This window comes from Schistocerca cancellata, chromosome 1 (assembly GCF_023864275.1).
Source record: "Schistocerca cancellata isolate TAMUIC-IGC-003103 chromosome 1, iqSchCanc2.1, whole genome shotgun sequence".
Lineage (NCBI taxonomy): Eukaryota > Metazoa > Arthropoda > Insecta > Orthoptera > Acrididae > Schistocerca > Schistocerca cancellata.
Window position 1 is genome coordinate 910,675,555 of NC_064626.1, and position 22,059 is coordinate 910,697,613.

Below are 22,059 nucleotides of genomic sequence, written 5' to 3' on the forward strand. Positions count from 1 at the left end.
ACACAAATTGCTGATAACAAAAAAGCGAGAGCAGCTGACCAAGCAGCTTGCTGTCTAAGAACACTTGTCCCTGCTTTGATTATTCATCAGGGAAATCTATGCGACGAGACCACTAAGACTTTGCTCCACGGCACCAACACCAGACAACCCATTGCTGTTTCAGTCCAGCCCACAAATCCAGTGCACTGATAAGTGCCAAAAAGTTTTATTAGTAGTTTGAGCAGGATGTTGTGATAGTCAATAGTATCATGTACAATTTATTTACAAAGGCAATTGAATTGTATATGATAGTGACACTGCGAATGGGAGTGTCTGTGATTAAACAAAAACGTAATCTTTAAGAGTATATTGTGTATCTGTGCTCATGTGCCAATAATAATGTGTAAAATGGCATCATAAATACTGATAGGCCACTGTGATTTACTATTTGAACTAACAAATTAGTTGATACATGACTTAAGAGATGATTTAAGCAAAATAACACACAATACCACAAATGAACTAAAGAGTGAAAGAAAAAAGTGTTTGCTAGCACAGAAAATACAAAGACTAGTTCAGAAAAGCTGGGAAACGTTTTACATATCCGTATCAGTAAATCGAGGCAAGAGAAAGTAGAAACAAACAATAGAATTTTAGACTTACAAAAGTCATTAGATTCATATAAAAGGGAGGCTGGAGACGAAAGGACAAACAATGTGGTTTTGTGAGGAACAAGGTACGAGAACAGTTCCTAGAATTTAATAATACTTTACTACAAATGAATGAGAACAAGTAACATCAATTCTGCAATGTGCATGGCCAGGTGAGACACATCCAAAAATGGCTAGAGACTTTAGGGATTGAAAAGGACACTAGTTTGGAGGAAAAAATGAAAGCTATAGTTGATCAGAGATATCATGAATAAGATTTTACGTTCAGTAACACATCTCATTTGGAGGAAGATGCTTTGAAGACAGAACATGAATTTATTTCATTGTGGGATGAAATAGAGAAAATAAAGGTGGAGCTAGAGAAAAGAATAAGATTGAATACTACTGTGGTACCAAATGAAACTTCAATTAGGGAGCAGCACAAATTTGGCAAAGCAATGCCCTAAATTTAAACTGGATGGAGATGTACATCCTACATGTTTTTTACAAGTATTGTCACAACCCTTGCCTCAACGTTGGGAAGATTCCACAAAGGTAAATCCTGCATTGAGTTATCAGACAGGGATGTGGCTGAATGGGGTACAGCACATTCAGAAGAATTCAGATCAAGGAACGACTTTCAGGAAATCTTTAAAAGAAAGTATTGGTCTGAGGCTGCATAGGAAAAATTAACTTTGGACCTACTAGACCCAAAATATTTTATCAATTCTTGAAGTAGCTATAAGAAATATACAGAGTGCATCCGACCAGGGGGAAGTATTTAAACAACCAACTGGAGGAAATACTTACTAAAAGTACTAGTGAGGAGACTCCCTTACTTTGTTAGAAAATAAATATAGTATTGAGGTTGGTCAACAGTAAACAATCTTTTTCTGTTCTATTGGAGGTTTAGATATTTTAAATACGAAGCGAGGGGAATCCATATGAAGGGACAATACATCTCGCAAGGAACATGAGAACAACCGACACTCAAACAGATTTCAGAAAAGAAAAGAAACAAATTTTTGCAATGTCAATAATGCTACACAATGATGTAATAATAAAAGGAAGTGGGAACAACAAAACATAATATCACATATGTTTGTATCCAATCATGCTGGAAACATAGAGAATGTAAGAGCAATAAATGTAACATCAAGATACGTCGACGCCACAGAACAGATGCCCAAATGTTGGGAAACAATACAAGTCTAGGGGCCAAGGTCAGGAGGTGGAACATTGTAAATTCATTGAAACCTTAAGGAAACCATGGCCTTACGTGGTCTATGTGTTGTGGTGCATGTAAGGCACCGAGTTAGTCAATGTAGTACTTCAACTTTTCCTTTTCCTTACACTGATTCTTCACTCTCTTAATATTCTTTCATCAGCAAATCACTATACTTCTACTGCCCTATCTTATTACTTAAAATACATTACTGAGAAGAAACATATAAAGAAATACTGTAAATGTACCTGCAATGAAAAATGATGAATAACCCTTATGAAATATAAATATATTTTATACCTGTGGATATCAGGTAGCATGTAATGCTCTACATTAAAGGGAGAATAAGATAATTGAGTTCTAACTACAAGAAAAATCTACAACAGTGCAATACCATTACAATTACAATGTCTTGATAAGTGTGTGACACCAACTTTCATACTCATCGTATGGAGACATTATTGTTTACCTTTTATACAATGTGCATATGTGGGGTTGGTTTTAAACATATTGTATAGGGGCTCAGTGAACAGAAGAAACAACAGGCTTGAGACCAGTGGCTTGGAAACATGACTGTTTGAGGGCACAGGCCTAATACGCGAGTACAAACATACCTGCACATACACACAAACACACTAACAAGTAAATACTAACAGATACAAACAAGAAAAAACTTATTGTACTGAGGTTGCTTTTGATGTTAGCTACATCATCTTTGTGTAGGGCAGGGGGAGAGAGTGGAGGGAACATTACAAAAGTAAGCCAGGTTCTTAGAAGGAAGTGAATGCTGTGCTAACTTCTTAAATATGCAGATAACAGTTAACTGAACAGGAGAAACGGGGTATGAAATTACTACAAAGCAGCTCCATTGTTAAGATGGTAACACAGAACACCTCAAAGGAGAGGATCAATGTAAAGCTACTGGGAGAAAGAACATGAAATATCTTTTAAAAAATTAAGGGTAGTGTTATGTAGGAGGATGAGAGCCAAATTAAAACAATATATGCAAGGAGGTAAGGTGCTCCACAAAGTAGCATTAAGGGCAGCAAAATGTGTATAGATACGGAGATTAGATGGTAAATAGCCTAGGTGGATGACCTGGGCCAGGCCTTTTAAAAAAAAAAAAAAAAAAAAAAGAGAAGAAGAAGAAGAAGAAGAAGAAGAAGAAGAAGAAGAAGAAGAAGTTTAAATGGAATCACTGCTGAGATGACCTATGCCTCGGTATGATGGACTCAGGGACAAGATGATCTGTAGGGAGTAAATTAGATTCGATATAGAACACTGATCCATAAGGTATCATGAATAATGCAGGAATATTTTCTTCTCTGAATGTAGGTAATGTTTTGGTTATTATAAGAAATTAAGAGATACTATTCCAAAAGCACCAACAAAACGACAAAGCAGTATTAATTGCAGTGATAATTTTTGCAGGAGAATAACAAAAGAGTTACATATTATGATGTAAAGGAATGTAAGTGAAAACTTTCACACAAGTTCCAAAATTGGAATATGGTTCCTCATACAGGCACCAGAAAAATAAATTTAAAAAAAAAAATATGTTCTGAAAAATGTGCAAAGGTATACAAATATTGTAAAAAATAAACTGAAATCGAATTATGAAGTTTCTATTTTCTCTTTATCTCAAAAGAAAATAACATCATGAGTAGTATTAAAAGGCATGTGTAAAGTGTCAGTACCAGTAATAAAATATTAAAAAGGCGTTAAGTTATTCAAGAAGCACTACAAGCTAAAGAGAAATGAATGATTCTGACATATTTCACCTCCATGGCGGGATATGTAGTGTCACAGGGAAATAGCATGTCACACTCAAGGTTTAACTTAGCTGACAAAATATGTCTGTCGTTAGGAAAAAAGAACAGACGGTCCACTGTGTGTGAAATATTGTGTAGAGATGGAATAATCTGGGGAAGCTGTATGTCTGGGGAGCATAACAAATGTTAAAACATCACCACCTGCTCTGTGATCTGGAGCCGCTTACTCCTTATTCCGTGTTGGTGCTGCAGCAGAGATGAGCTCAGCACATGGAATAGCACCATGTACGATAATGTGCAACCGGATTCTTCCTGTGCAGGGATACCAAGTGGTGTTTATCTAGACCTTGGCTGGTGATCTGTCACATACAGAGCATTGTCTGCTCTGGCAATTGTAATATTAAATTGATGTTCTGCAAGGTGTTAACATAAAATATTGTTTATTATGTTGAAGAATATATAAGTTAGACTGATGTCTCGGTGTTTGTTGATTTGGTGATGTTAGTTTGACAGCAGCCTCTCTTTCAGCTCATAGCACTACTGCCAAATGAGGAAGAACAATCAGCACGACAGATTGGAACTGAGCAGTGAGTCCAGTTGACTACTGCAAGCGGCAAATGAATTATCTACGGAAATTATAAGTTTTCAGATCACCTTATGAGATGATGTAGGCACTTGCACATTCTACGCATGTAAGTACAAGCATCAACCAAACCACAGGTTCCAAAAGAAAAAGGTTGAGGAGGAATTCACATCCAGAAATCCAAGTTAGTAGTAACAGATTTGACACTGAGAATTTTATTGGGCCTTGACTGCTCCGTTTCCAATGGAACAGTATTTGGCCTTAAGAAAAGTAATGGATACTGATGCTGACAGTAAAGTAAAAAGGATAACATATTTAAAAAAAAAAAAAAAAACTAAAGGCAGAAATCAGAACTCTGAATCAACTAGGAACAGCTGCAGAAGTCAGTAATTAATAAAGACACAATGCAGAAAAATTGTTAAATAGCCAGCAGTTCAGTAGCATTCACGAAAACAGGGTTCGGAAAGAGAAAGTATAAAATCAATGTGAAGTACCAAAGTGTTGGGAGAAACGCAAAAGAATCAGGTAAAAAAGTTACCGGCAGCAGGAGAACACACATATGAAGTGTGATCGAAATGTAATGGATATTTTCTTAATTTTGTGGCCTTTACACATTCACTTTTCAAATTTTTTTGTCTTGATATATGTGTTCCAGATGTATGTTTGAATTTTCAGCTGTTTTGGGTATTTAGTTTACTGTTGAGAGTCGAAACGGTTATACATGCTTTCAAACTGCTCAGCGAATTTTTACATACAAAAAAGATGGATCAAAGAATCTGCATTAAATTTTGCTTGAAGAATGGAATAAACTGCAGCATTGAATTTGAAATATTGACTGTGACTATTGGCAAATCTATTATGAGTAAGACAAGAGATTAAAAGTGGTATAAGTGTTTCAAAAAGGGTAGATAAGACGTTGTAGATGACAACTGCCTTGGACATCCAAACACATCATCACTGATGACAATGTGGAAGAAGGAAAGAAAATTGTTCTGTAAAATTTCTGTATCACCATCAGAGAGGTTTCTGATGATGTTGGCATGTCCTCTGGCTCATACCAAGCCAATTTTTTCAGATGTTTTGGGCATAAAACATGTAGCAGCAAAGTTTGTTCCCAAACTGTTCAATTTTGACTATAAATGATGTCAGGTAGACATCACTCAGGAACAGCTGAATGATTTCTTTGATTATGATGGGTTAGTGCAGAGTTCTTACCTTATGGTCGTGCATCAGTACGAAATACTACCTGAACCAATGTGAAGAAAACAACCAGAACTGTGGCAAAAACATTTACAGGAATTGCCTCAGAATAATACTCCCACTCAGACCTCGTTGCCTGTTTGTGATTTTTTGGAAAAAAAAAAACAAACCCATTAAATTGTCTCAGCCACTGTATTCATCAGATATGACCCTCCTGTGACTTCTTTCTATTCCTAAGGCTGAAGAGAACCATGAAAGGACTTTTTTTTGTGACCACTGATGAGATAAAAACAAAGTTGCTGAAGGAGCTGAACACCACAATGAAAAGTGAATTCTAGAAGTACTTGCAAGATTGGAAAACAAGCTGGTACAAGTGTATTATATCTGAGGGGGAGTTACTTTGAAGTGGACAAAATTGATGTTAGTGAATAAATAAAGATTCTTTAAGAAAAGAAAATTCCCATTACTTTTCGAGCACGCCACATAAAAGGGTAGAAATTTGCAAGTTTTTGAGCCAGTGCCACCTTCTTCTGGCAGAAGGGTTGACAGTGAAGGAATAGGGATGAAAGTAAAAGACTCCCCTGACCCGTGGTTCTGGTCAACTTTTCCGAAATCTCTCCATTTCCTAAACCTCAAATTGATCTGAAAAGTTGATGAAAGTAAGTTGCTTCTAAGAACACATCGTATGAAGTGACATTCCCACTGGCCAGACTTAATATCCCAGCTTGAAATCATTTTAAACGATTTGCCACACTTTAGCACAGGAATGGCACCCCGAGAAACTGTAAAAGGAGGAATAATAGGTGAACCAGTATTAAAGGAGATTAGTTATCCTTGAATAGAATGACTTGAAAAAGAAACCGTAAATGAAATTGTTAGAAAAAATTACGAAACAGTGCCCAATAAATAATACACCAGTATTGAATGTAACAAATGTTAATAAATTTAAGACAGATGAGACAGTATATGTTAAAAGGATTAACAAGAGCAATAAATCGGGGAAGGAAACAGCAATTCTTTCAACAGTTTAAAGACCCATATATAATATTAAGAATCCCTCATCCTGAAGTGGTAATACACTTAGGTGACAAAAAGTCATGGGATACTTCCCTGTATCATGTCGGACCTCCCTTTGCCCAGCATCCTGCAGTAACTCAAAGTGGCATGGACTCAACAAGTCACTGGAGGTCCCATGCAGAAATATAAATCCATGCTGCATCTATAGCCATCCATAAGGTTGTGTTGCTGGTGCAGGACCTTGTGCACAAGCTTACCTCTCTATTATGCCCCATAAATGTTTGATGGGTTTCATGTTGGATGATCTAGGTGGCAAAATCATTAGCTTGAATTATCCAGAATGTTCTACAAACAAATTGCAAAAAAGTGTGGCCCTCTTGACATGGTGCACTGTCATCCATAAAAATTCCATCATTGTTTGGGAACACGAAGTCCATGAATGGCTGCAATTGGTCTCCAAGTAGCATTTCCAGTCAATGGTCAGTTCTGTTGGACCAGAGGACCCAGCCCATTCCATGTAAACACAGCCCACACCATTATGGAGCCACCACAAGCTTTCACAGTGCCTTGTTGACAACTTGAGTCCATGGCTTGGTGGGATCTGCACCACACCCAAAGCCTACCTGAAATTGTGATTCATCTGACCAGGCCTCATTTTTACAGTCATCTAGGGGCCAACCAATATGGTCACAAGCCCAGGAGAGGCACTGCATGCAATATTACTGTTAACACAGTTACCTAAGTCAGATGTCTGCTGTCATAGCCTACCAACGCCAAATTTTACTGCACTGTCTTAAATGATATGTTTGTTGTACGTCTAACATTTTTGTTGTCATTCCACAAACTGTTGCTTGTCTGTTAGCACTGACAACTCTATGCAAATGCAACTGCTCTCGGTTGTTAACTGAAGGCCATTGGGCACTGGGTTACTTCAGTGAGAGGTGATGCCTCAGATGTGACATTCTCCACACACTTTTGACACTGTGGATCTTAGAATACTGAATTCCCTAATGATTTCCAAAATGGAATGTCCCATGTGTCTAGCTCGAACTACCGTTTCTCGTTCAAAGTCTGTTAACTCACGTTGTGCCACCATAATCACAATGGAAATCTTTTCATATGGCTCACCTGATGACAAATGAGAGCTCCACCAAACAGCGAAGTAATCAATTCCATCGGATTAGAGAAGGATGGGGAAGGAAGTCAGCCACACCTTTTCAAAGAAGCCTGAAGTGATGTAAGGAAATGACGGAAAACTTAAATCAGGATGGTTGGATGCGGTCTTGAATCATCATCCTCCATAATGTAAGTCCAGTGTGCTAACCACTGCACCACCTTGCTCAATAAAGAGAGAGTGAATTGTCAAGCTACTCAAAAAAAAATATAAAAGAAGACGACTGGCTCCACAACAATGACAACTATTTTATGGCACATACCATAATGATGGGATGGTTGTGACTTTACAATTAAGGTTATGAAACCAGATCAATCATATCTGCCAGGCTATAAGAACTGTGCACAACGGCCACCTCAAATTTTAGTTTTTATTACAATTTTGTATGTATTGCAAGTGAATTTATATAATGGCAGGTGAGAAAAGAGTGAACCAAACGTTTTGCTAATATGTGTATCCATAATGCATTTTCTTTTCTTTTTTCCATCTCATATAGTATAAGCTCTATGTGTAGTGTATATAAACGCAGAGGGAGTGTCAGGCTGGAGGCGGCTTTATAATACAGAACATGGCTACTACAAAACCTGAGGGGATAATAGAAAGTAATTCTGGTGTCTGTAGTAACTGCACTAACTGGAGGGATGACTGACTTAAGAAATGAGTTTAATTAGTGTAAGTATTAAAAATAAAACATTAATATGAGGTCATTTTATTTATTGTTGCCAAGTGCATGGAAAGATTATAGAACTGATAGAATAGTTTATGAACAAGTAGGGTTGGCAAATTACAATTACGGCTTGTTAAGTGAATAGAGGCAATGTTATACTCTCATTTTTCATAAAAAAGTCACTTACTTGTCACTTACATCAGTAACGTGGATACCTTGGAGCAAAAGAAAGTTCTTATGAATTAGGAGAAAGATAATGTGTGATGGGAGAATAGTTATGAAGTGATGTTAGGTGAATTCCCTGGATCGATATTTTTGTTATGTTAAGCTGAGGAGCTGATGATGGTAACAGAAGTATGTAGGTAATGCTTGGAGTAAACTGACTGTAATTTAAGATGCTTTTAGCTTCAGAGCACCCAAATGAAAAGGAAAAGTTGTCCTAAACAAACATGTTCTGACAGTGATATGAAATAGCTATAAATCAAAGGAAGTGAAATGGTTATCACTTGCTGAAGGTATAACAAATAACTGAAGTACCCAATGTTAACAGATTCACTGACATCGGGAACCATTTGTATGAGAGAAAGAGTGAACGTATTTTTACAACAGAAATTCGTAAAAAATAAATGCATCTCGGTCATCTTAAGTTGCAAATGGATTTGGCAAAGTGGAAAAGGGTGAGACGCTGGAGAAAATGGTCATTTGAAGAGTTTGTTCGAAAGTTTCATGATAAAAGGTCTCGTTATTCCCATTTTAATATTACTTTCTTTTCTCAGACGTTATGTCTGGTCAAAAATGGAAAGTGACGCGGACCTTGATCAAGCGAGACTTCCTTTTAACTGTACGGTATATGTTATATTGCATTTAGGAACTTTCGGGTGATTGAACATGTATCAATAATTACGGATTTCTGTAGTTGTATGTATAAGTTTGGATGTAGCTGTATTACATTGATGTACTGGTGGATGTTGTGTGGTATGATTCCTGTAGTTGATAGTATAATTGGTATAATGTCAACTTTATCCTGATGCCACATGTCCTTGACTTCCTCAGCCAGTTGGATGTATTTTTCAATTTTTTCTCCTCTTTTCTTTTGTATATTTGTTGTATTGGGTATGGATATTTCGATTAGTTGTGTTAATTTCTTCTTTTTATTGGTGAGTATGGTGTCAGGTTTGTTATGTGGTGTTGTTTTATCTGTTATAATGGTTCTGTTCCAGTATAATTTGTATTCATCACTCTCCAGTACATTTTGTGGTGCATACTTGTATGTGGGAACGTGTTGTTTTATAAGTTTATGTTGTAAGGCAAGCTGTTGATGTATTATTTTTGCTACATTGTCATGTCTTCTGGGGTATTCTGTATTTGCTAGTATTGTACATCCGCTTGTGATGTGATCTACTGTTTCTATTTGTTGCTTGCAAAGTCTGCATTATCTGTTGTGGTATTGGGATCTTTAATAATATGCTTGCTGTAATATCTGGTGTTTATTGTTTGATCCTGTATTGCAATCATGAATCCTTCCGTCTCATTGTATATATTGCCTTTTCTCAGCCATGTGTTGGATGCGTCTTGATCGATGTGTGGCTGTGTTAGATGATACGGGTGCTTGCCATGTAGTGTTTTCTTTTTCCAATTTACTTTCTTCGTATCTGTTGATGTTATGTGATCTAAAGGGTTGTAGAAGTGGTTATGAAATTGCAGTGGTGTAGCCAATGTATTTATATGAGTGATTGCTTTGTGTATTTTGCTAGTTTCTGCTCGTTCTAGAAAGAATTTTCTTAAATTGTCTACCTGTCCACAATGTAGGTATTTTATGTCGATAAATCCCCTTCCTCCTTCCTTTCTGCTTAATGTGAATCTTTCTGTTGCTGAATGTATGTGATGTATTGTATATTTGTGGCATTGTGATCGTGTAAGTGTATTGAGTGCTTCTAGGTCTGTGTTATTCCATTTCACTACTCCAAATGAGTAGGTCAATATTGGTATAGCATAAGTATTTATAGCTTTTGTCTTGTTTCTTGCTGTCAATTCTGCTTTCAGTATTTTTGTTAGTCTTTGTCTATATTTTTCTTTTGGTTCTTCTTAAATATTTGTATTATCTATTCCTATTTTTTGTCTGTATCCTAGATATTTATAGGCATCTGTTTTTTCCATTGCTTCTATGCAGTCGCTGTGGTTATCCAATATGTAATCTTCTTGTTTAGTGTGTTTTCCCTTGACTATGCTATCGTTCTTACATTTGTCTGTTCCAAAAGCCATATTTATATCATTGCTGAATACTTCTGTTATCTTTAGTAATTGGTTGAGTTGATGATTTGTTGCTGGCAGTAGTTTTAGATCATTCATGTATAGCAAATGTGTGATTTTGTGTGGGTATGTTCCAGTAATATTGTATCCATAATTTGTATTATTTAGCGTGTTGGATAGTGGGTTCAGAGCAAGGCAGAACCAGAAAGGACTTAATGAGTCTCCTTGGTATATTCCACACTTAATCTGTATTGGCTGTGATGTGATATTATTTGAATTTGTTTGGATATTGAGTGTGGTTTTCCAATTTTTCCATGTTTAGGAACTGCATCAATTTAGGATCTACTTTGTATATTTTCAATATTTGTAGTAACCATAAGTGGGGTACACTATCAAAAGCTTTTTGGTAATCAATGTATGCGTAGTGTAGCGACCTTTGTTTAGTTTTAGCTTGATATGTCACCTCTGTATCTATTATCAGTTGCTCTTTACATCCTCGTGCTCCTTTGCAACAGCATTTTTGTTCTTCATTTATAATTTTGTTCTGTGTTGTAAGTGTTATTAATTTCTGCGTAATGACTGACGTTAATATTTTGTATATTGTTGGTAGGCATGTTATGGGGCGATATTTTGCTGGGTTTGCTGTGTCTGCTTGATCTTTAGGTTTCAGGTAAGTTATTCCATGTGTAAGTGTATCAGGGAATGTGTATGGGTCTGCAATGTAACTGTTAAATAATTTATATCTAAAAACAAAGATGATGTGACTTACCAAACGAAAGAGCTGGCACGCGCTCTCCTTCCCTCTTTCCTGACGAAGCAACCGTTGGTTGGGAAAGCTAGAATTTTGTGTGTATGTTTGTGTTTGTTTGTGAGTCTATCGACGTGCCAGCGCTTTCGTTTGGTAAGTCACATCATCTTTGTTTTTAGATATATTTTTCCCACATGGAATGTTTCCCTCCATTATATTCATATCATTAATGTTAAATAATTTAGTTAGATGTGAATGTGTTGAGGTGAACTTCTTTGGCCAAAAATTTGCTATTTTATCTTTTCCAGGGGCTTTCCAATTGTGAGTAGAATTAATTGCTTGGGTGACTTCATGTTGCAAAATTATCACTTCAGGCATCCGGGGTATCATCTTGTATGTGTCTGTTTCTGCTTGTATCCACCGTGCATGCCTGTTACGTTGTACCGGGTTTGACCATATGTTGCTCCAGAAGTGTTCCATGTCTGTTATGTTTGGTGGATTGTCTATTTTAATGTGTGTGTTATCTATTGTCTGGTAAAATTTCTTTTGGTTTGTGTTGAATTTTTGGTTTTGTTTCCTTCTATTTTCACTTTTTTTGTATCTTCTAAGTCGTTTGGCCAATGCTAGTAATTTCTGCTTCTTTTATCTAATTGCTCTATTGCTTCTTGTTGTGAGATTTTACCTAACCTTCTTCGTTTTTTTTTTTTTTCTGACATTTCATTTCTTATAAATTGTGTTAGCCGTGCAATGTCTTTTCTCAGTTTTTCTATTCTGATCTGTAGCCTGTGTTGCCATGTTGGTTTTGTGGGTTTCTTCTGTGTGTTTGTTGGTTCTGATCTCTGCCTAGTGTGTATATTTAGTGTAGTGAGTGCTCCTACATAAACCAGTAGTTGTAACTCTTCCATAGTTGTGCTTTCATTTATTTTGTTGTATATGATTGTGTTGATAGTTTTTATTGTTGTTTCGACTTGTGGGTTATTTGGCGGTCTATGCATTTGTGTCTTTTATTCTATATATGCCAGCTGAAGTTTCTCTTCTATATCTAACATGTGTGTCACTTCGTGTTCTATTTGTGCTTGTTCTGGTGGCTGTCTTAAGATTTAGTTTTCAACTGATTGTTTAATTGATGCGTGTTGTTCTTTGTTTGTTTGCTCTGGGATGTTTGAGTCCATTACTGTATTTTCTTCTTCTTCTTCTTCTTCTTCTTCTTCTGATTGCACATTATTTTGTTCCAGTATTTGTTGTACTTGTTGTTTGATGTTTTCTTATTCTGACTGGGGTATCCTGTTATTTTTTATTATTACACTGATCTGATCAGCTAGTCTTTGTTCTGTTAAAAATTTTAATTCTGGGTATCTGGTAATAAATGTTGTGTATACTTGTGATCTGTATCCAGTTGTGTTGGTTCCTAGATTTGTTGCTTGGTAATAACAGAACATGAGGTGTCGATTAACTTCATCTGACCATCTCATCCTCTGTCTTTGTTTTCCTTCTAGGGTGGTTGCAGGAAGCATATCCTGCAAAACACCTCTATTTGGATTTAAATCATTTTCCAGTTGGCTAGCAGTGTCATTACCATTGTGGGCGGGCATAGGGTTCAAGCGTCGTACCCGACCATGACGGCACTTGTCCGAGGCTTCTTTAGTTCTGTCCTGAACCAACTAATCACAGTAAAAGGGGGGTTAGCCCTATTAGTGGTTTGTTCTTTTCGTCGCCTTTTACGACTAGCAGAAAATACCGAAGGCCTATTTGTTTCCTGGGCCTCCACGGGGTTTATTATTATTATTATTATTATTATTATTTTACATTTGACGTGACTGATGTTAAAGTTATGAAAGCATAGAGAAGAAATGTTTCTACAGAAACAGTAGTTGTTCTTATCTCCAGTTGAGAAAATTTATGGAAAGGAAAATGATAATATGAATGTCTGTTCAAAGATACTTAAGTAGTATAGTCAGTTATTAACATTACTGTTGAGGATCATATAGTAATTATTGCTCTATTGTTATGGGAATTATATTCTGCGACACGGGAAATGGAGGGGGCAATATGAGATACCACTTTCGTCTACCGATCTCTGTGGTCCTTTTAAAAGGAATTTTGTGCTTATCTGGCCATCAGAATATCAAGCTGCCAACTAAAGATTTTTTTAACAGTTGAGTAAAGGACAAATTTGTGTCTGCTAATGTATATTAATTGAGACTGTAATGTTATGTTGCATGTGTACTACACTGCTTGGGAGAGCCAAGGCAATTTCTGTGCCATCTACTTGGGTTAAACAGAAGCTTTTAGCTGGAAATGTATTCATTTCGTTAACAATCAAAGCTCATAAACGTGTATTCCATTTATGAGTTTTTCTGTTTCTATAGTATTGTTATAAAAGCAACATCAATTTGCATACTGTAAATTTGGGGGGTGGGGTGATAATTACTATCACATTATGATAACTAAAGAGTAAGTTACACAGTTGTTTAAAAATTCCACAAAAATAGGTAAAAATCGGCTAAGTAACTTTAGCTGCAAATCTCAAATAATAAACTTATTGACTGAATTAAAAGCACCATCATAAAATGTCCAAAGTTGCAAAGTTTACAGTTCTATATATGCAGAGTTACCATACATTGCCGAACTTATGTTTAAATATAACATAAATAATTGACATTTAATTCTGTAACAAACCATGTAGCACAGAAGTGAGAAGAGAATTTCGATATGGAACATGATTTCCATGACGGCCTGATGACAAGCTCTGAATTACGTTTCCCAGCTCCAGCAGGCCTCTATTGATACATACAGCTTCCTGGAAAGCATCACCACAGGTGCCTGTTCTCTTTGCTCTTTCTGATCCTGCAAGATCTACCATGTGTAACTCTGACAGTAGTACATCATTCCTGGAAAAAAATATTTCAGATAAATATAGGAAGAAAGGTCAAATTACTTTCACAGGGCAATAGAAGATTTCTCAAGTCAACTATACATATAGCATGAGCAAAGACTATACTCCTCCAGCATGTTAACCATAATGTCCCATCCTATGTAACACATGATATTTGTTAGTATTATATCATACACCAGAGGAAGCACATTGTGTGTTGTTTCTCACTTAGTTAACAGCTATTACTGGGCAAGATAGGACGAGAATATACGAGTCATAAGTAACTTTCACGAATCACTCACAGAGTAGGAGCTTGTTTTCAGTTATAGATTTTGAAAAAAAACACTACTTGAAGCAACACTAACAGGGTATTATAAAGTAAATACAAGTTCAGCTTATAATGTTCATTTCAGTGTCACTAAATGTAGCATGTTTGCACATTTGTGCTGCGTATGAAGCAGAAATCAACAACAAAAGAATTTACTCCTGTTAGTCCATACAAAACTGTAAAAAGAAAAGAAATAAAACAAAATTATCAAAGAACACAGAATTAAGAGATAAGGTATAAAACATGGACAGTTTAGCTTTATGTATGACCAAATTGTTAGTGAATATGGAAAGGACAGACATTACATAAAGACGATGATTCGCCCACCCAATTTTCTTTCTATTAAGGCCAAGATGGCCACAGTTTGGTAGATACTGTATAGTTTATACCTTTCCAAACCAGTAATGTAATTGAGTGGTAAAAGTGGAAAGATCATGAAAATGTTTTTCATGTAAACTATGTGCTTGATAGAAGCCTCCCCAGGCAACTATCTTTACCTTAGCTTTTAAGGTGAAATAAAATGTTGTTTTATTACTTGATGGTATTAATTAGTGAATGAGAAAAATAAACAATCAGCTAATGAAAAGAGTAAAGGTAACCACTCACAATATATGAGGGGTAGTTATTGTTCCAAATATCACCTCGAAAAAATGAAGTTATGTAATTAATCTTTGTTTGTTTGCAGTCTGCAGTTCTGGTGCACAATGCATTCCCACACTGCAGTACCACTGCACACCACTAGAAGAAAAAAAACCAAATGGTGTAGCCTATTGATAAAGAAAACCCAATGAGTGGTCAGCAAGTACATATGCAAGATTCAAGATTGGTGCTCTTGCTAAGCTTACGAACAACGAAATTCTTCAAAGTTAACAAACAAAAGAAGACAGGTCTACATTGTCCTGGCCAGAACAGTGTGGAAGTGTATGTTTTCATTAGTTTCCTCTGATGAAGGACATTGTCCTAAAGCAAAGTGACAATTTAAGTCTTGTTTATATGCATTTCAACTGGTTAATGGTTCAGTTATTTCATGTGTGGTTATCTTTACTCTTTCTGTTATTTATTTTCCACCCATGACTTTCTAGTGTCATATTTACTCACAAACATCTGAGCTATACCACTGAAAGTTTGCAACCTCGTACCTAAAGATCAAGGGAGATAATTTATGGAGTGGTACACACAAGTTTCCATTGCTGTTTTTTGACTGTATAGAGATCTCTGGTTTGTCATTAGATTTCAGTTATATTCTTTTGACAAGGTACTAGATACCCACTGATGGGATGAAGCTACTGCTTGAAGGTAGCTATTGGCAGTGCTCTCACTTGGGCGGTCCATTTAAAAAGTGTGTATTCATTTAAGGACCAGCAGAAGACGGGTGCAGCTAAAAACAATCTGCATACCAGCATAGCTTCTTAGTGCTACCACGACAAGGACTCAGATTAGACCTTAAATTTGTGCTCTATATCCTTCATAAATTACTTCTGGCTTGGCTAGCAGAAAGAGAGGCCTTACATCATGCTTTACAAGAAGAGTTTGAATGAACTTGTGGAATTTCAGGAACTTTGTTTACACACAAAAAAGAAAACAGAAGAATTTACTCGGCTTACGCAACGGAAACTCTATTCTGGTACTAGACCTGAGCCATGCAAAGATACAAGACATGTTACACCTTTACCATACATTCCATCTGTGTTTCACAAATTTTATACCAACTTGAAAGTGTAGAACAACAAAGATGATAGTGGTTTAGAGGAAGAACTTAAATAAAGTCAGTATGCACCATCCTGCAGGCATTTAATGGAACATAATAATAGTTAAAAATCCCATATTTTAGAAGCAACTGCTACATTTTATTACAATATTTAATAAGTTGTCTTTACAGTTTATGTATGTTATTGTATAGTGGGCACACTTCTGTTAATATTATTTGTAAAGCTTTTCAATAAAGTTATTTCACTTAATGTTAAATACACATTTTGTTGACGGCAACATTGGTATATGTTAATTTTATGATGATATAAGTACTGAAACACGTGTTCCTGTGAAAACACTGAAAGCATTATTGGTACAAATGGAGGGAGAGGTCCCTCCAAAACTGTTAAATATGAATCATAATGAAATACATCACAAAATACACTAATCTTTAAACTATAAGTAGCAACAAATAAAATTGGATACATTCAAAATGTAAAAACTTACAGAATTTCTAATAAAGCCTTAAATATCTCAAAACTACATTTTTTGCTTACACCACAAATGTTCTCAACAGCTCAGTTATACGTTGTTGGATCAGATTTATCAAATTTTGTTGTAGATTAGGATTTTAAAAATCGAGTTAGGTAACAGGATTGTCACAAGTTTCCCCAAGTGAAATTCCTTGATGTTTCCCTGATTTCCAGATAAGATTTAGCATTTTTCCCTGATAAATTTTGAGATCTCAAGGGTAAATAAAGACATAAGTTTTCAAAAATGTAAGGGCTTCCATGTCTCTCCCCCATTTTGTTTTAGGGTGCAAAAACAACTAGGATCATACACGCCCATGTCAAAACTGTGAAACACAAAGACAAATACAAGAGTTAAAGAAGACTACACGTCAATCCCCAATGTCAGAAGAGAAGACACCTAAAAACAGGGACGCGGAGAAAGGTCTCTAAAATATGCAACAGACAAATGGAGGCCCACAACCAAAAATTGAATGGCCTTCGCCATATTGCTATGACGGACAAAAACTAAAACGCGGTTGACAGCCCAGGCGTCGTTCGCTAGAACGGCTGATAACTCAGACAGCAAACCCAAATGGGAACATAAACAGTCAAAAAAAAAGGGCATTCCATCAGGCAATGGCAACAGTTGAAAATTGGGCGCAATGAACACAAAGTGGTGGAGAACGCCACTTAACAAATGGTGATGGCTAAGAAGGCAGTGACCAATATGCAACCTAGTTAAAATGACCTCTTCATGGCAGGAGGGCCGAGAGGAGGTCGTCCAAACTGCTGGAGAGGCTCAATAACCCAGGGCTTATTCCCATGAAGGAGGGACAAATGGCGATGCAAAAGTGACACCACTTCCTGATAGATGGCAACACAGAGATCATCAGAGGGAATGTAAGAACTAGTGGGCTGAAGTACAAGGACTGCAGCCTTGGCAGCAGCATCAGGAGCCACATTTAATGTCAGACTGACATGATCAGGAATCCATATAAACATCACAGTGGTTTCATCAACGGTGAGCAAGTGAAAGTTTTCCTGGACCTGTTGCACTAAGGGATGGACTGTGTACAGTGCGTAGAGGCTTTGAAGAGTGCTGAGGGAAAGTGAGCAGATGACACAATTGAAAAGACTGTGTCACCGGATGTACTCTATTGCCCGATACAGGGCGAAGAGCTCCGCTGTAAATACTTAGCAGTGTGCTGGAAGCCATTACTGAAAACGTCAGCACCAACAACGAAGGCACAGCCGACACCATGGTCAGTCTGAGAGCCATCAGCATACACACAGGTACTATCACGAAATTCTGTGCGAGGATCATGAAACTGAAGGCACTAGAACAATGCTGGTGTAGTGTCCTTAGGAAGCAAATGAAGGCCAAGGTGAATACGGGCTGCCGCATGAAGCAAAGGTGGTGAAGAATTCACACCCACCAAGAAAGTTGCAAGGAACGTGAAGCTAATCTGCTGGAGCAAGAGCTGAAAGCAAACTCCAGGAGGTAACAGAGAAGAGGGACACAACTGGCAATCAAAGGAGTCATCGAAGGAGGCGGTACAGGATGGGTGGCCACGCATGACAGACAAACTGCATACATATCAGCTGAGGAGAAAGTCACAATGGTAGGACAGCAGTAGTTCAGCAGTTTCTCCATACAGACTCTCAACGAGGCCAGTGTAAAAGGTGCCATTGGACAAATGGAGGCCACAATGGAGGATAGTATTGAGACGGCATAAGAGGGACAGATGTGCAGATGCATAAACAAAGCACCTATCATAGTTTATTTTCGAAAGAACGAGGGAATGGTACAAACGGAGGAGGACGGTTCGATGTGCATCCCAGGAAGTACCACTGAAGACACATACGACAATGAGAAACCATGTACAGTGGGCTGCCAGGTAAGACATGTGGTAGGACCGAGAGTGTTTCCTATTGAGTGGGAGCCCCAGGAATTTCGTAGTTTCAATGAATGGAAGAGCAACAGGCCCAAGATGTAAATATGGTGGGAGAAACCAATTGCACTGATCTTGTCAGTGGAAAAATGAAAGCTATTGTCAAAGTTCCATGAGTAAAGGCAATCGAGACATCACGGAAGACGTCACTCAATGAGATAGATCCGTGAAGATTGGCATTGGTGGCAAAATCATCAACAAAAAGGGAGCCGGAGATGCCCAGTGGGAGACAGACCACTACAGGGTTAATGGCGATAGCAAAGAGGACAATGCTCAGGACGGAACACTAAGGCACACCGTTTTCCTGGATAAAGTTGTCCAACAAGGCAGAACCCATACATACTTTGAAAACTCAAGTCTTTTAAAAATTCCTTAAGGAAACAGTGCAGGCAGCCACAGAAGCCCCACATATAGAGAGTACTGAGGGTACCAGTCCCTCAGCAGGTGACATAGGCTACCTCCAAACGAAAAACATGGCCACAGTCTATGATTTCTGAAGAAAACCATTCATGACATGGGTGGACAAAGTGAAAAGATGGTCAACCGCAGAACGGCATGCTCGAAATCCACACACTGCAGTGGTTAGTAAATTACGAGACTCGAGCTGCCATACCAGCCGGGTATGAGTCACATGTCCAGCACCTTGCAAACACAGGTGGTGAGAGAAATGGAGCGGTGGCTAGAAGGAAGGGGTTTGTCCTTACCAGGCTTAGGTATGGGTATGACAGTGGCTTCATACCAGCGTCTGGGAAACGTGCCCTCTGTCCAGATGTTGTTGTACATATTAAACAGAAAGTGCTTGCCCACAAGAGAAAGGTGCTGCAACATCTGAATGAGAACAGCGTCTGGCCCTGGGGTGGAGGATCAGGATGAAGTGAGAGCGTGATCTAGCTTCCTCACAGTAAAGGCAGCACTGTAACGCTCAAGATTCTGTGAAGAGAAGGCTATCGCACAAGCCTCCTCTGATCGTTTCCAACGAAGGAAGGGAGGTTGACAGTGGGAGTTCAACATTTCTGTAAAATGGCGGCTCAAGTTGGTGGTGGTGGTGATGGTGGTGATGATGATGATGATGATGATGATGATGATGATGATGATGATGATTGGTTTGTCAGGTGCTCAACTGTGGTCACCAGAACCCATGAAAGTCCCAATCGTTACACACTCTAGCTTTTTCACAGTCCAATCTTGCCAGTGTCACAAATGATGATGATGAAGTGATGAGGACAACACAAGCACCAAATCACCAGGCAGAGAAAATCCCCAACCAAGCCGGGAATCGAACCTGGGACCCCATGATCCAGGGGCAGCAATGCTAGCCACTAGACTACGAGCTGCCGACGTGGCTCAAGCTGTTGGAGATAGCAACAGGGTCCATGATGACATCGTCTGCTACTGTCAGGCCGGAAATTGGGCAATGGAACTTAGTCCCCGAGAGCCATCTGAGAGGCAGAACAGGTGGAACTGTTAAAAGAACTGATGAATGAAATCCAGCTAGCTTTTTTGTTATCTTGAACACGACGACACTGTGCAAGCATCTGTTTATAATGCATGCAGTTTCCCATCATAGGCTGACAGTTAAAAACGTGGAGAGCACATCTCTGCACGAGAATTGCGTTGCGGCACACCTCAATCCACCAAGGGATGGAACACGGCGTGGTAAAGAGGAAGTGCAAGGAATGGAATGTTCTGCAGCAATAAGGATAACGTTTGTAAGGTATTTCATCTGGTCATCACAACTGCGGAAATTGCGTCTATCAAAGGTCGCCAGGAATGAGTAAGGCCTCCAGTCGGTCTTAATAAGCTGCCATCTGGGTGTGAATGGAGGTGGAGTAGGAGTCAGCAAATGGATAGCATATGGGAAATGACCGCTCGGGTAGATGCCAGGAAGAATGGTCCACTTGACATGATGCACAAAGATGTGCAGTGTAGAAGAATAGGTCCAAATGGGAATAGGTGTGCGAGGAGTTTGAAAGGAACATAGGTGCTCCTGTGTTAAGGCAGAAAAGGTTAAGTTGATTAAGAAACTCAGCCAAGAGGGCATCTCTCGGACAGGTTCTGGAGTATTACAAATGGAATGGTGAGCATTAAATTCACAGAGCAGCAGAAATGGATAAGGTAGCTACCAATAAGCTGGAGGCAGTTGGCCCTGGTGACACTGGATGATGCAGGGATGTAAATCATACAAAGGCAAAAGGTCATTTGAGGAAGGAAAAGGCGAACTGCAACAGCTTGAAAATGGGTAGTTAGGAAGATGGATTGACTATGAACATCATCCCATATGAGCAGCATGACTCCCCCATGACAATATATATATAAATCGCCTAGTAGATAGTGTCGGAAGTTTCATGTGGCTTTTCACAGATGATGCTGTAGAATACAGAGAAGTTGCAGCATTAGAAAATTGCAGCGAAATGCAGGAAGATCTGCAGCGGATAGGCACTTGGAGCAGGGAGTGGCAACTGACCCTTAACACAGACAAATGTAATGTATTGCGAATAAATAGAAAGAAGGATACTTTATTGTATAATTATATGATAGCGGAACAAACACTGGTAGCAGTTACTTCTGCAAAATATCTGGGAGTATGGGTGCAGAACGATTTGAAGTGGAATGATCATATAAAATTAATTGTTGGTAAGGCGGGTGCCAGGTTGAGATTCATTGGCAGAGTCCTTAGAAAATGTAGTCCATCAACAAAGGAGGTGGCTTACAAAACACTCGTTCGACCTATACTTGAGTATTGCTCATCAGTGTGGGATCCGTACCAGGTCAGGTTGACAGGGTTATTTGGTAAGCGGGATGGCGTTATGGAGATGTTTAACAAACTCAAGTGGCAGACTCTGCAAGAGAGGCGCTCTGCATCATGGTGTAGCTTGCTGTCCAGGTTTCAAGAGGGTGCGTTTCTGGATGAGATATTGAATATATTGCTTCCCCCTACTTATACCTCCTGAGGAGATCACGAGTGTAAAATTAGAGAGATTCGAGCGCACACACAGGCTTTCCGGCAGTCGTTCTTCCCACGAACCATACGCGACTGGAACAGGAAAGGGAGGTAATGACAGTGGCACGTAAAGTGCCCTATACCACACACAGTTGGGTGGCTTGCAGAGTATAAATATAGATGTAGATGGAATGCCGACCTCGGGTGGAAGGTCAAAATGGGTCAGGAAGAAATTCAAAAGCTCAAAGCGGTCATGAGGATGCTATTTTGCTTCCTGAAGGCAGAGTACAAGTGGACACTGTGATTCTAGAAACAGCCATAAATCTTATTCACTGAATAGAAGGCCACGAACGTTTCATTGGAGGGGAGTCATGATGAAAAAATGAAGGGGTGTCAAGTCGGCAGCTGCCAAGTGCCACCCTGTGAAGACTCGCCGGTACAGGGCACAGAGACAGGAGGAACCTGCTCCATGAAGTCCACCTAAGTATTGGCTTTCT

The 22,059-nt window shown here is 38.5% G+C and overlaps 1 protein-coding gene across 11 annotated transcripts in view; it reads right to left on the reverse strand.

The window, feature by feature from the left end:
• The window catches only part of LOC126191122 (kinesin heavy chain-like), a 368,280-nt gene that overhangs the window by 187,921 nt on the left and 158,300 nt on the right, over positions 1-22,059 (reverse strand). For all 11 annotated transcript variants that reach the window (XM_049931913.1, XM_049931897.1, XM_049931888.1 and 8 more), the window contains one exon: positions 13,945-14,156. In XM_049931913.1, coding sequence (XP_049787870.1) covers positions 13,945-14,156 — 212 coding nt within the window. The remainder of the gene's footprint in view (positions 1-13,944; positions 14,157-22,059) is intronic.